This window comes from Cetorhinus maximus, chromosome 16 (genome assembly GCF_964194155.1).
Source record: "Cetorhinus maximus chromosome 16, sCetMax3.hap1.1, whole genome shotgun sequence".
Classification (NCBI taxonomy): domain Eukaryota; kingdom Metazoa; phylum Chordata; class Chondrichthyes; order Lamniformes; family Cetorhinidae; genus Cetorhinus; species Cetorhinus maximus.
The window spans coordinates 33,605,265-33,620,956 of record NC_135894.1 but is presented as its reverse complement, the minus strand read 5'-3'; the positions used below and the strand labels follow the sequence as shown (position 1 = coordinate 33,620,956).

Sequence of the window (15,692 nt, the reverse complement as noted above, 5' to 3'; positions counted from 1 at the left end):
ATAGTTAATGAGGGATCCTCTAAAAGGGCTGTCTCATAGCGGGTGACGCGGGCAGCGGTAAGGTGTTGGGTAGCCGAACGGTTAAGGAGAGCCGCTACTGCATGGGGAACATGTAGAACAACAGGGTACCCAAGGGTAAGGGACTGGGCAGCGACGACAGCAAGGTAGGCTGCTGCAATGGATCGAATACAGGAGGCATAAACGCACGCAACAGGATCTAAGCGAGTGCTGTAGTAAGCAACCGGTTGCTGGGCATCTCCATGGGACTGGGTAAGTACCCCCTATGAAAAGCCACAACGCTCATGAACGTAAAGGTGAAAAGGTTTGGTGTAATCTGGAAGGCGAGGGCGGGGGCAGAAATAAGGGCTGTCTTGAGAGCCATGAAAACGGCTTGGGAGTCTGACTCCCAAGCGAGGTCCTCAGGGGCAGAAGGGAGGGCGAGATCCTGCAAGGGCCTAGTGAGTTCCGCATAATTAGGGATCCACTGCCGACAATACCCCGTCATGCCAAGAAAATGAGTCAGATCCTTTTTAGCGCAGGGAAGGAGAAGGGAGATAATGCTGTCGACATGGCGTTTGGATAGGAGTCGTGCGGGGCTGTCAAGAACATGGCCCAAATACTCAACATGGGATTGGCAAAACTGTAACTTTTCACGGGAGGCCTTATGGCCTTTATGGGCTAAGGCTTTCAAAAGAGTGAAGGAGTCGTCGAGACAAGTTTGCTCAGACGGAGAGCAAAGGAGCAAGTCATCGACGTACTGGAGGAGAGTAGAACCTCCGGGGAAGGAGACATTGGCGAGATCAGCCTGCAGGGCATGGGAGAAAATGGTCAGGCTCTCCGTATACCCCTGGGGCAACCGAGTCCATGTATACTGAGTACCATAAAAGGTGAAAGCGAAGAGAAACTGAGAGTCAGGGTGTATGGGTATGGAGATAAAGGCTCCACAGAGGTCAACAACAGTATAACAAGTGGAGTTAGGAGGAACACAGGTAAGAATAGTAGCCAGGTTAGCTACTAATGGATAGGCTGGGATCACACAAGCGTTTACGGCCCGCAAGTCCTGGACAAACCGCCAGGTATTTTTGCCTGGCTTCCGCACAGAGAGTATAGGAGTGTTGCAGGGGCTAACAGTGGGAATAACAGCACCGGAGTTTAAAAGGTCTTGAAGGACAGGCTTTATGCCTTCCAGCACTTCGGGATTAAGAGGGTACTGAGCTTTCCGAGGGAGGGGTTTAGAGGGATCCAAACGCACCGAAAAGGTTCTGCTGATAATACCCGACCAACATCATTAGGACCCTTTGCCCACAAGGTATCGGGGATAGATATCAAGGCATCGAGGGAACCAGTGAGTACGCTACCAAGAGCATGGTGCTGAAAATAGGCAGGATATTCAAGGGGCATAGAGGGAAAAAATTGGATAGCCTGATCATAGATATTCAGGGAGCTGTCCATCAATTCCACTGATGATTGGGGATCCATGCACTGAAGGCGGAACACCATAGGAGCAAGGTCCCTGGCCTGATAACCAACAGAGACACAGAGAGTAACATGAGGTGCAACATCCCGGGCATGGAAAAGTGGTTGGGCAGCTGGAGGAAGGGAAACTGAGCCAGCAACTCCTTCAGGTCCAACGCAAAGGGAAGATATAGAAAGAACATAGCACACACCCAAATGGCCTGTTACCTCACGGGCATACTGATGATCTGAGCAGGCAGAGTAGTGCGCTGTACAGTGAAGATCCCGGAACCAGTGTTGCAGTGCCGGGTGGATAGCTATCACAGCAGAAACACGGTGGTCAGTCAGAAGCCAGAGTAACACAGTCTTGAGTTTCTCAGATAAATCGCAGTGTCCGAAATTCCACCACCAAACGTGAGGATGACGCGAAGTAACTTCCTGTAAAAAGCCGATGACTGTGGAGTAAGCGGGCTCGGGAACTTGAAGAGTGATAGAATTATTCGAGCAGTCTAAAGTGCAACCAAGTTTGCAGAGGAGATCACGACCCAAAAGATTGACTGGGACGTCGGCCCCGAGGAGGAATTGATGGGACCCTTTCCTTCCGTTCAGGTCAAAGGTCACTTCTTTGGAAAGTGGCAGTGAAAGCGGTTGTCCCGAGATCCCAATGACGGAAATGGAATCCCTAGAGGGGGTGACATCAGGAGCCTCGACAGGCCGAAGGGTAGAATAAGTCGCTCCAGTATCGATAAGTAAATTCAAGAGATGGCCATTAACAGACAAAGGGATAGCGGGTTCCTCAATGTTAATGAGAGGTAAAAGGGTGCGGCAACTCTATTGTGTCGTACCCCCAAATGGATTAGCTACCGAGTAGGGGATCGTTTGAGGGGCAGAGTAAGGGATCGGTTGAGGGGCAGGGGCCGGCGTCTGCTGAGGTGCCGCCTGGGGGGGAACTGCAGGGAGCCGAGGGCAGGTACGGGCCCAATGACCCTCCTGGCCACGGTTAAAACAAGTCAAGCGGCCACCTCCTTTTGGTCCCACCTGGCAGCCTCTCCCTCTCCCTGGCCGTCGATTCCCCTGGGCAACCCCTGTTGCCAATTAGGCTGCCACATATTCTGAGGCCACATAACAGGTTGGGGCTGGCAATTGTAAAAGTTGGGCAACTGAGAGGCTAATTGAGGGGCAGCGTAAAATACAGGGGCCGGTGCCAGCGCGGGTGCTGTGAGTGAAGCAGCAGGCAGAGGCGCAGTGGCGGAGGCGTCGCCACTGGAGGCGCTGCTACTGGTGCTGCTGGGTCATCTAACACCGGTGCCATTATTCCTTTCTTTGGGGGTTTCTGGCAGCGGTTTAATTGGCGTTCACAATGTTGGAGGGTGCTAATAATTTCTTGAAGATTTTCCTTACCTTCCCACCCAATGCAAGTAAGGGTAAAGGTTTTCTTAAGATCAGGCTGCAATCCCTGTACAAGAGCATTAACAAGAGCCGGAACAGAATCCTGAGGATTAACACCAAAACATTTAAAACAAATAGTATGGAATCATTCAACATAATCACAAACATCCTAGTCGGGCTTTTGCACTGTATTGTGAATTTTGTGCCAGTCAACTACATCAGGATAAGCCTTCCACACGGCTGCACAAATGCGCTGCCAGAGTTGTGTCTCCGGATCCGCAGTAAGAGGGTCAGGGCCAGGCAGTGGCCATTCACAGTTTTCCTGAATTGGTCGCCAACACTGGGAACCCAAACAAGTATCAAGAACCACATCTATATCATTACAATTAGGGTTATGACATTTACGGAGAATTTTGAGTTTCTGTATAAACTTCTCAACTCCCTCTTTAGGGTCGGGGGTGGATTCAACAATCGCCCGTAATTCGGAAGGTGTCCATGGAAGGTAGACTTGTATCTGACCCCCTGTAGGATTAGGGTATGCTCTCATTTGCTGCTGCAGCGGGGTGCCCGAGAGCGAAGGGTCGGTTGGGAGGGCTGGATCCGAGTGCAGTCTCCATTGGGAGCGGGACCGGGTTTGTACACCGGTAGTGCTATCAGGTTCTGGCATGCCCCTAGGAGGCGGCAGAGCCGGCAGGGCAGCTGCAGCCGGGGGTGGAACCTGTTCACGATCATCATAAGGGGGAGGGGACTGGTAGACAGGCCAGTCCCGATCACTGAGCTCATCATCGGACGACAGAGGCGCTGGGGTCTGCGCGGTTCACTGCGCGACCAGGATCCTGGACTTCCCTTTATGATCAATTTGCTTGCGCTTTTTCTCACATTCCTGACTCCATTTCCTCGACTCATCAGCCCGTCTCTGCGTTTCGTCCTTCCACTGGACATACGCAGGCCAACCCACTTTCTTCTTACCTGACTTCTCTACTTCCTTTAAAACATATGCTAAGCGCTCAGTTCTATCCCGATTAAAAGTTCCATCTGGTGGGAAGCTCTCTCCCTTACCTTGAGTCCACTTAACCCATTCAGAAACATATTGGACACTTCCAGGTCCATAATGGACATACATATAAGCATTTGGGGTTCCCTTTGGAGGGGGAACCTGGGGTTTCTTTGATGCCATATTACCCATTTTCTATTTAATAAAAAAAAACAAAAGGCCAGTCCTTGGCGGGTCCTCGACCCCCAATTAACTACTAAGGTACTTTTCACCAATCAGTCCACTCACACGCTTAAGGGGTCCCGGGCCCCGAACCGCAAACACGCACCCACACACTCAGTACCAACTCCAGGGGCTCCAACCCCGAGTATATACCAAAACTAAAACTAAACTCCAGGGGCTCCAACCCCGAGTATACACTAAAACTAAACTCCAGGGCATCCAACCCCGAGTAGACCTTTAAACTAAATCTAAACTCCGGGGGCTCCAACCCCAAGTACACCTTTAAACTAAGTCTAAACTCCAGGGCTCCAACCCTGAGTACACTCTGGCCAAAGCGGTCCCGGACCGCAACAACTAATCTCCTAAACACTTAAATAGATGACTTACCCTAAGAGTCAGCCACAGGCAGGCAATGGCAGATCACGGGTCAACGAACCCCAGAAGCCCAAATTGGGCTGCCGTGGACTGAGGAGTCCTTGAACCGTGAGGTCCTAACACTGGCGCTCCGTGACCCAACCCTAGGGGTTAGTCATCTCGGTGGAACCTCCAGAAACTGGCGGAGATTAATCACACCAAGGCATCATTAATAGGTAGAAACCCCATTTATTACTTGTGCACAAGGGAGAACAATACATCGAGAGCTATTGTACCGTCTCAAAGCAGAATACACGAACACTTGTTTAAAAGCATTTTACAACCAATCAGTAAATTTTGCACAACTCAATCCGCTTATTTGCATAAGTTAACTGATCAATCCATATTTTAGTAAATTTCCATTCCCACCACAACAGATGTGGTGCTTACGCACTTGGTTATCACAACTTTGATTACATTCAGCCTGAGAAAGAACAACATGGAATGTCTCAGGTCTCATCCTACAACAGTGGTCAGACAAGATGGTATTGTTCTTCAAGGTTGCAGTATTTTTTTCTTAGGCCTAGGCATTTAATTCAACTTCTAACTTCTCCATTAACCCTTTTAGCACTAAATGGGTTCTCTATAGTTGTCTAGGCCACCACACCTCCATGTTGTATTATGTGCATTTTTTTTTTTTTGTTTGGCTGGGTTGGTCTTCATCTTTCTTTTACCCCTTAATGTTGCATTCAGATGGCTTTTACGTAGCTATTCATACCTCATCTGGACACAACCTTTGTTTCTTTACTATACCCATTACCACCATCTTTGACTGTTGCATTATAAAATCTCTTGTTATTTAATGTTCTTGCCCTCCACTCTATCACAGAGCTTTTCCTTTGTTCTACCTGTCGCCTCCCCCTTTCCACTGGCTGTAAAAACTTACATTTCTATATTTCTTCAATTCTGATGTACGCTTCAACCTGAAATGTCAACTCTGTTTCTCTCCACAGATGCTACCTGACCTGCTTAGCTTTTTTTGCTCCTATTTCACATTTCCAGCATCTTAAGTATTTTGTATATCCCTTGAAGAGATGGCTACTTGCCCCAAGTACAAGGCCCCAAGACGGCACTACAGAGGTACTACAACTGAAGACATGGTGGGATTTGAACCCAGGTCTTTACTAGTCCAGTGACGATACCACTACGCCAACCCCTCCCCATGATAGTGAAGTGCTAGCTCGATGCAGCTCATTGGAGGAAGAAGAGGACCAGGATGTAGAAGTGATGGAGGGAGAGGAGGATGAACGTGCAGAACATGGAGCTGTCCTGCCTACACAGGGAGGTATCTGGGGCCAGAGAGGGCCGCAAGGGTCTCGTCAGGATTATCTGAACATCAGGGATCATCTGATCCAGGCATGTTTCAGATCAGCCCTTCTAACCCTGGAAGATGGCAAGATCTGTAACTCACTTTGAACTGCCTGTGAGAACTCTCCCATTGAAGGTACAGCCTGAAATAGGTCCACTCTACTGCCAATGAATGACGTATATCTGTGCAGAGGTTTTACTGTCCTGGTGCAAAGACTCTTACTTCTCTTCACCACTTCATTCCTCTTCTCCTGTCCTGCCATTAATAAAAGGAGGTTCACATGTCTGGCTTCATGTGTCAATAATTGCGTGGTGCTCCAAAAGACAAAGGGTGAGAATTTCCAGTCCTGCCAGTGGCGGGCACCGTCACAGTCAGGACGGGAAAATTTGGAGAGTGGCCAAATTTTCCCGACCCGCCTGCGACAATGTCGGCCATTGGCAGGCCAGAAAATCCCACCCAGAAAGTGCACATTTATAAGTGAAATAAACCCCAGTGACCCAATCAGTGCTTCGCCTGATGCGGTGGCCTCTGCTCTTGGCCACTTCTTTGTGGTGCTCCCCTTGTGGTCTTGGACGTGAAGCAGGTAGTCAGCTCAATTGTCTCTGCTTGCGTCTGAGATGCACCTAGTGGCCATTCTCATTGTGGCGGTCACAGAAAGGCTGCTGTACTGGATTTATTGCAGAGGCAACCTCCATCACTGTGCCCTGCTGCGTAGATCGTCCCTCATTGATGATGATGATAGCATCCCATGAGGGGTGGCACCCTCATCCTCCTCAGTGATAGCCTCAACCTTTGACTGATACTTTCGATGGCTGGAGGGGAATACAAGTTGGGCTGCAACTGGCATTCCCTCCTGACATCACTGCACTGTCAGCGACACTGTCAGCTGCATAGCTGCATGGTGTGGCATGCATCCTGTGTACATCAGTGTGTAGTTCCCCACATGCTGCTACATATGGCTCTCCATGCAGGAGCTTATGCATTCAATGCCATGAGCCACGGCAGTGCAGATGAGTCCTCCATTCTAAGTCCATGACCCTGCAATGTCTCATTGAACTCCGACAAGTGGGAGCACATCTACTGCTGCCAATCTAAGTAGAACCTCTTTTCTTGTGACTCCTGAGACTATGCGTCTGTGCCCAGCTGAGCAGGACAATGTCTGTCCTCCCTCCTTCGAGGGGGACTGTCTACAACTACGCAGTAGCGATGTGCTCATCAGCCAATGACACCCTATCTTTGTGTGCGGAAGGACCTATTGAGGTGACTGTAACTGTGCTGGTGGAGAATGCATTTGTAAGATGTGGTAATTGCTCCGAGGTCTCTTCTGGCAGCATTCGTCTCTTTGCAGGCATTTGAACCTGTAGGAAACACATGAGAACTAGCCTTGAAGAGCAGAAGCCTCTGCATTGCTGAGTCTTTAGCATGCTGTCCGACAGGCTGGAGTGCACTATACCCCCTTCATCGACGCATTGCAGTTCCTACCTCTCCACCAGTGATTCCCATCATGTCTTCCCCAGCCAGCCCAGCAATGTCCATGGCTCCCTCTTCCATGGCACTGGCAATGTGTAGGATGGGAACCCCTCCTCCAATCAGCGCTTTTTTGTCATTATCAGTCATTTTCTGCTGCATTGGTCAAAACAGAATGTTTTTAGGCACTGCTGGCCACTATGGCCAATACCAGCTGCTCCTGTTCATTAGAAGTTACATGTTTCAATGCTGGCAGATCCTCAGCAGCACTATTGCCTGAGCCATTCTGGAGGGCTTACTAAGTGACCTGTGCACAGACTCCCTTCCATGCATATATCCTCAGGCTCCTCAGCTGGACTGTTTGCTAGAGGTTGAATACCCAGAGGCCTGTCCTGAGGCATCAATCAGTACTACACTCACCTTGCCAGAGCCTATAAAGTCATTGAACCTCTACACCCAATTCCTCCTGACCATACCCCATGTGCTCACGGTCTCCACCACCCCAATCCAGGTCAGTTTGGTTTGAGACAGTGGCTTTCTCCTGCCACCCTCCAGAAAGCCACCATTCTGTCCCTCACTGCCTCAAGGAGGACCTCCAGTTTGGCATCTGCAAAGCAAGGGGCAGCGCTACCCTGGGTTCCAATCCTCTGCCTTTCCTGCTCCATGTCTCCTACTGATCTGAACCAGAAGAACGGCAGCCACAGTAAGGCTGTCATGGCCAGTATAAATTGGGCCTGTGCTTGCTCAGTCCCAAATCTATTCCTGCCCCTTCGACCACTAATTGACAATCCAACCTGTCTCCAGTCCATTAACAGCCTACCTCCATGAAAACTGGGGCCTCTGACTACTGGATCAGGACCTGGAAACAGTTCCAACATCCATTTCCGGACCCCAGAAGAATAATCAGTCCCCTAGTTGCTCAGAGCAGTTGAGTTACTACTACTACTAGTTTTCCACCCTGGCCAAAGTTGCAAACTGCCCCTGATATGTTAATTTACTATGTCATCCAGTTCCATCATAACGCATTTTGCAATAATCATACAATATCTAATGCCATTGTCATCTATCATGTTGCACTGGCAGACCTAAGTTCAGCTGAATGTCACTGCAGCATTTCCCGGTTATTTAGCATTGAGAAACATTTCTCAAATCAATTCCTCATGAGAAACATAAATGAGTAATGAACAATAATCAAACATACCACAGATGATTAACCTTTATTGTAAAAATAAAATTAATAGACTGAAAACAAATAACTTTACAATTTTGTGATGACAATTATCTCTGATATTGTACAGGAATATCAAACATGAAAATATATAAAGGGTCTGGGTATAAAAGATACCGGATTTGACCATATGGCTGCCGGCTGTGACTGTTTTAGAGGAAGTACAAAATCGCTTGTTAATAGCTGCAAATTTACAATGTTAAAATTGTGCAATCTTCCTGTTTCTTTCGTAGCCTTGTACATAATTACCGAAATGCATTTTGTAAAAAAATGTTTAAGAACATCAGAGTCATTCAGTTTGGAGCAAAACTATTACTTTCCCATTTTGTTTAAAAAAATGCTTGCCAGCATCATTGAATGCAATTGCATGCAATATATTCAAAATTCTGTTTCGTTCCCAACTCATCAATTGTCCTGAGTCACTCATTAATCCCAAGTCAACAAGTCAAAATTCCAGGGGTTCGGACTTGAAGGAGAATCCATTTCTTCTGTGGGGAATCTGAGATTTAATTCAGTATGAACCTGTAAGAGAGAGAAAATAATGACTTGACATAATGATAAATGTTTCAAGTTCTGCAATGAGATTCAAAAGCATCAATGTTTTTAACACTAGGAACACAATGAATTTGTAATTTTAGCTATACATTTTAACTGAAAGATTTAATTGCAAATTCACTGTCAGTGTCAACCTTGTAGCTGATTGTGGTTTATCAAGTTCAGCGTTATTGGGTTTTTTTTCATTTGTGGGAAGTACAATTATGGCACTGTTGCCTGGTTGATTATCTCTGTTCAGTAGCAGAAGGCTTCAGTTAATCACACTTAGCTTACACTTAGCTAAGTTAAACAATTAATTGTTCTTTGACTATAATTGTTTATGACAGACATGCAAACAAAGGTTTTGAGTGCAACTTATGATGTTCATGTGACTGAATCTGACCCCTTGAGTGGTTGAATGAACACAGTAGTGTTCCCACAGCAGCTGCGACATGAAATGGTCCATTTTTTTGTTAGTTCTGGTAGCGGAATACCTTTTGAGAGAATTGTCACTTCAGTTTAATTTTGTTATTTTACTTCATAGTGAGAAAATCTTTAGTAACTGATTGGCAACCAAGCCTAAAGTGGCGTATGTAGACCTTCTGCAGAAATTGAATTAAAATAAAATATGCATATCAAAACTCTATTACAGCTAGAACAGAACAACAAGATCTAGGTCCTTGCTAATATAAAATTTCGATGTTGAGGATTATGATCTACAGAGAATGAAGTAATCATTGTTACTATTATGAAACATCACTCCATAGTATCTGGATCTGCTTTGAAAGAGTGCAGAAATGGAAACAGAAATTCATTTCAAGTGTGTTGACTGCTACACATGATTCTTTGATCTGTACTCTCATAAGCAGAGAATGGACAATCTTAAAATTTATCCCATTTGCTCTTGGAACAATGAAATCCCAGTGGTCATAGGTCAATATAACACCCAATACTTGTCTTTCAATGGGGTTTGTGATAGAATTAGAGAAAATAACCACAGTTACAAAAACTATTCACTAAAATTAACTTATATTACTTGACTTACCTTTCTAGTCATTTCATTGGACGGATCTTCATTACAGAAAATGGCAAGGAACATTTTAGAGGTGGTTTCACCTTTGCCAAGTATTATTCTCAGCAATTCCCGATTCTTTTCTTCGCAAGTTCTTTTTGATGAAATGTTACTGACTTCCTCTTTATTCAGACACTTCTCAAAAAGCTTATCGACCACAGGCTTGTGAACACCTTCCCCCACTTGCTGTACAAATGTACTGAAGTTCTTTTTTATCCAATCTGATGAGAAACAAACATGAGTATAGGATAAATGAATATCCACCTCCACCAGCACATAAGGGTGTATGTACAGACTCCTGCGGGCCTCTGTGCTCAATTCTTTCTTCTCAAAGAATACATTGGAAGGACAATATTTCACAGCTTATTTTCAACACAGTATATATGCCAGTTAACGTGGGACAGGCAAGGAAAAGTTAATGTATGTTTTTGATATATGTAACTAAAGGGAGAGAGATAGATGTTCACTTTTGCTACTTGCCTGCTTCAGGATTATGCATTATTGGGAAGAAACTCAAGGAGATATTTTCACTATTGTCAGTTGATTTTTTTTTACTGGTAACCCTTGGAGTTTTATGAGTGAATGGGCTGGGGTTACTGTTGGCTATTTTGGTAGAATGAATGAATAGAAAATCTTTCAGTTTGTGAAAATCTATAATTCAGGTTCTGTCCAAATAAGCAGTGAGGAATTGAAATGGAAAGATCAGTGTAAGGGGAAGTATTCATGTTCAAAATATTCTCCTATTTTAACAAAACAAGCATGCTCTTACCAGATATTGCTTCAATTTTCTTAAATGTGTAATAGTTCTCCATTTCTCGTTAAGAAATCTTAGCTCTGCGCAACAGATCCTATATACAAAAAACTTCACTTCCCATTGACATAGTTTTGGCACTTTTCTGCATTAACATTTTACAATTACGGTATAAATAACATATCAAAATCACCCTACATGTGCAATTTCATTAAGATTTTAACGTACGCATTTATAATGGAGGAAACATGTCATGTTGTAATTTCACCCTCCTGCATGCTTATAGCATGTTTTGTGTCTCAGCCCCTCAGCCTGTAGCACAGAGGTTTCCTCTGTGGTCCAACCAACTTAATTTCTCGGTTTCAAAAATTGCAGTAAGATTTGCTAGTTGACTCTCTCTAACAATCGCAATCAAAGTAATATATAAAAGTAAGGACAGAAGATATGGGGTGAATTTTAATTGCCCAAAAAGGGTTTGGACCAGGCAGGGCGTAAACATTTGAAATCTCAAATTTGAACCCAACTGCCTTGAACCTGTCTACATTGGTTTTAACAGAGGCAGGACAGGGCTTGCTGGGGGGTGTGAAAATTGGCCATGGGTGAGCAGTGTGTTACCAGCAGCATGCCACTCATTCAAATATTCTTAGGAGGCTCTGTCCCTCAGACTTTACATCCATTTTAAATTTAATACTGGTTGACTGGGTTTCACAGAATCACAGTGCAGAAGAGGCCCTTCGTCCCATCGAGTCTGCACCGACACGTGAGAAACGCCTGACCTACCTACCTAATCCCATTTACCAGCACTTGACCCATAGCCTTGAATGTTATGACGTGCCAAGTGCTCATCCAGGTACTTTTTAAAGGATGTGAGGCAACCCGCCTCAACCACCCTCCCAGGCAGTACATTCCAGCTGAGTCCCTGAATTTCCTGGGACTCAGGAAAGCCAGCAGTTGAAGGAAGGTGAGGCCTGCAGGATCCAGCAGGTAAGTGTCTTTTCAGAATGTTTGAGCTGCCAGGAGAGTGCTTCCTCCAGGCCTCCCAAGCTAACTTGCTTCCTCTGCTCCCAACCCTTGCGACTGGCCATCTTCCCTGTGATCCGATCACCATCGCCCCAGCAATGTCAGAGCCACCATCGCGCCCAACACCAGCCTCCAATCTCCCTGACACCAGCCTCTGATTTCCTCTGATCCAACCACGACATCGGCCTCCGATCCAATCCTGTCGCTGTGCCCTAATTTCCCCCCCTACACTGTCCTCTGATCTGCTCCTACCCATCCGAGGATTTCCATTACTCCTCGAACATGGCCTGATGGCTGTAGGCCTACCTACCCAACAGCTTCCTGACTCTCAATTTAAATGGCTGCGACAGGAAAACTGAGGGAAAAAAAATGTAAATCGGATCTTGGGCTCTGATCTTCCCCTGATCTCCCCCAACACCAGCCTCTGATCTGCCCCTAACACTAGCATCCCAGCTTCCCTGACACTGGCCTCTGATCTCCCCCCAAGGTTGGAAGCTGTTGGGAAGGTAGCCCTAAAGCACCAGGTCATAGTCGAGGAGTGATGGAAAATCCCCGGGGGGGTGGGGGGGGGTCAGGTCGGAGGCCGGCGCCGGGGGGGGGCGGGTCGGAGGCCGGCGCCGGGGGGGGCGGGTCGGAGGCCGGTATCCGGGGGGGCGGGTCGGAGGGCGGTGACGGGGGGGGGGCGGGTCGGAGGGCGGTGACGGGGGGGGGGCGGGTCGGAGGCCGGTGTCGGGGGTTGGGGGGGGCGGGTCGGAGGCCGGTGTCGGGGGTTGGGGGGGGCGGGTCGGAGGCCGGTGTCGGGGGTTGGGGGGGGCGGGTCGGAGGCCGGTGTCGGGGGGGGGAGGGGCGGGTCGGAGGCCGGTGTCGGGGGGGGGCGGTGTCGGGGGGGGGCGGGTCGGAGGCCGGTGACGGGGGGCGGGTCGGAGGCCGGTGTCGGGGGGGGGGGGGGCGGGTCGGAGGCCGGTGTCGGGGGGGGGGGGGCGGGTCGGAGGCCGGTGTCGTGGGGGGGGGGGGGGGGGCGGGTCGGAGGCCGGTGTCGGGGGGCGGGTCGGAGGCCGGTGTCGGGGGGGGCGGGTCGGAGGCCGGTGTCGGGGGGGGGGGGGGGGCGGGTCGGAGGCCGGTGTCGGGGGGGGGGGGGGGGGCGGGTCGGAGGCCGGTGTCGGGGGGGGGGGGGGGGGGGGGCGGGTCGGAGGCCGGTGTCGGGGGGGGGGGGGGGGCGGGTCGGAGGCCGGTGTCGGGGGGGGGGGGGGGGGCGGGTCGGAGGCCGGTGTCGGGGGGGGGGGGGGGCGGGTCGGAGGCCGGTGTCGGGGGGGCGGGTCGGAGGCCGGTGTCGGGGGGGTGAGGCCGGTGTCGGGGGGGTGGGGGCGGGTCGGAGGCCGGTGTCGGGGGGGGGGGGGGGGGCGGGTCGGAGGCCGGTGTCGGGGGGGGGGGGGGGGCGGGTCGGAGGCCGGTGTCGGGGGGGCGGGTCGGAGGCCGGTGTCGGGGGGGGCGGGTCGGAGGCCGGTGTCGGGGGGGGGGGGGGGGGCGGGTCGGAGGCCGGTGTCGGGGGGGCGGGTCAGAGGCCGGTGTCGGGGGGGTGGGGGCGGGTCGGAGGCCGGTGTCGGGGGGGGGGGGGGGGGGGGGGCGGGTCGGAGGCCGGTGTCGGGGGGGGCGGGTCGGAGGCCGGTGTCGGGGGGGGGGTGGGCGGGGCGGGTCGGAGGCCGGTGTCGGGGGGGGGGTGGGCGGGGCGGGTCGGAGGCCGGTGTCGGGGGGGGGGGGGTGGGCGGGGCGGGTCGGAGGCCGGTGTCGGGTGTCGGGGGGCGGGTCGGAGGCCGGTGTCCGGGGGGGGGGGGGGGGGGGCGGGCGGAGGCCGGTGTCCGGGGGGGGGGGGCGGGTCGGAGGCCGGTGTCGGGGTGGGGGTCGGTGCGGGGGGAAGAGGTCGGGGGCAGGTGTGGGAGGGAGATCAAAGGCTAATGTTGTGGGAGATGGGTAAATGCAACAGGACCAGAGGGAAACCTGTACTTCTGGGTTCCCCGAGTACGAAATTGACGCCTCCACCAACCATCACAGCATCCCCCTAACTATACTCAGTTCTGCCGAAGGGTCATGAAGACTCGAAACGTTAACTGATTTCTTCTCCGCCGATGCTGCCAGACCTGCTGAGTTTTTCCAGGTAATTCTGTTTTTGTACAGCATCCTCCTCCTGGTTGTCATGATCTTGTCACGATATATATCGGGGCCTATAACTTGAAAAGGGGACTAAATTATAGGTGTATGTTGTGGACGAATTACCCCCGTGCCCTGTAACCCTGCTTTACCTGAGACTGCACATGGCAGGATTAATTTACATGGGTTCACTTTCACTTCTCTACTATAATTTCAGTGGAAGAGCCATAAAAGCCCTAATAATCTAGCATAAAAGTGGAGTAAAATGTGTTTCATACAAACATTAGAAATAGCAGAAGTAGGCCATTCGGCCCCTCAAGCCTGCTCCACCGTTAAGATCATGGCTTCTCTCTTTGTGTTTTGAATTCCACTTTTCCATCTAACCCTGATAACCTTTGTTTCCCTTGCCTAACAAGAATCTATCTGCCTCCATCTTAAAAATATTCAATGACCCCGCCTCCACCATCTTGTGGCAGAGAGTTCCAAAGTCACACAACCCTCAAGTGAAAAAAATTCTCATATCTGTCCTAAAAGGGCAACCCCTAATTTTAAAACCCCTTAGTTGCCCCTTAGTTCTGGACTCACCAATGAGAGGAAACATCCTTTCCACATCCACCTTATCAAAACCTTTTAGAATCTTATATACTTCAATCAAGTCACCCATCATCCTTCTAAACTCCAGTGGAAACAAGCCCAGTTTGTCCAATATTTGCTCATAAGACAACCCGCTCATTCCAAGTATCAATCTAGTAAACCTCTTCTGAACCACCTCCAATGCATTTACATCCTTCCTTAAATAAGAAGACCAAAACTGCACACAATATTCAAGATGCGGCCTCACCAATGCCCTGTATAACTGAAGCATAACATCCTTACTTTTATGTTCAACTCCTCTCATAATAAAGGATAGCATTTCATTAGCCTTCTTAATTGCTTGTTGTAGCTGCATTCTAAATTTTTGTGACTCATGCACTAGAACACCTAGATCCCTCTGCACCTTGGAATTCTGCAGCTGTTCTCCATTCAAGTAACGCTCCGCGTTTTTGTTCTTCCTGCCAAAGTGAACAATTTCATATTTTCCCACATTAAAATCCATCTACAAGATTTTTTGTCCACTCATTTAACCTATCTATATCCGTCTGCAACCTCTTCATGTCCTCTTCACAACATACCTTCCTACCTATCTTTGTGTCATCTGCAAATTTAGCTACTGTGCCTTCACTCCCCTCATCCAAGGCATTGATGTAAATTATAAAAATTTGAGACCCCAGCACAGACCCCTGTGGAACTCCACTTGTCACATTCTGCCAATCAGAAAAAGATGCATTTATGCATACTCTCTGCTTTCTGACAGCCAGCCAATCTTCCATCCATGCTAATATGTTACCCCCTACACCATGAGCTTTTAGTTTCTGTGATAACCTTTGATGTGACCTTATCAAATGCCTCTAGAAATTGAAGTATAGTACATCTACAGGCTCCCCTTTATCCACAGCGCATGTTACTCCTTCAAAGGACTCCAATAAATTGGTTAAACATGATTTCCCTTTCACATAACCATGCTGACTCTTCCCCATTATCTGGAGTTTCTCTAAGTACCCAGCTACAACCTCCTTAATGATCGAATCTAACAGAAGTTAAGCTAACTGGTCTGTAGTTTCCTGTTTTCTGCCTTGCTCCCTTCTCGAATAG

General features: G+C 49.2%; 1 protein-coding gene across 1 annotated transcript in view; it reads right to left on the bottom strand.

The window, feature by feature from the left end:
* Nucleotides 1-8,452: 8,452 nt before the first annotated feature.
* Nucleotides 8,453-15,692, bottom strand: part of LOC144692056 (uncharacterized) — a 46,696-nt gene continuing 39,456 nt past the window's right edge. The window contains exons 12-13 of the mRNA XM_078560614.1: nt 10,058-10,305; nt 8,453-9,000 (exon numbers count right to left, since the gene is read on the bottom strand). Of these exons, the coding sequence (XP_078416740.1) occupies nt 8,905-9,000; nt 10,058-10,305 (344 nt within the window). The 3' untranslated portion in view covers nt 8,453-8,904. The remainder of the gene's footprint in view (nt 9,001-10,057; nt 10,306-15,692) is intronic.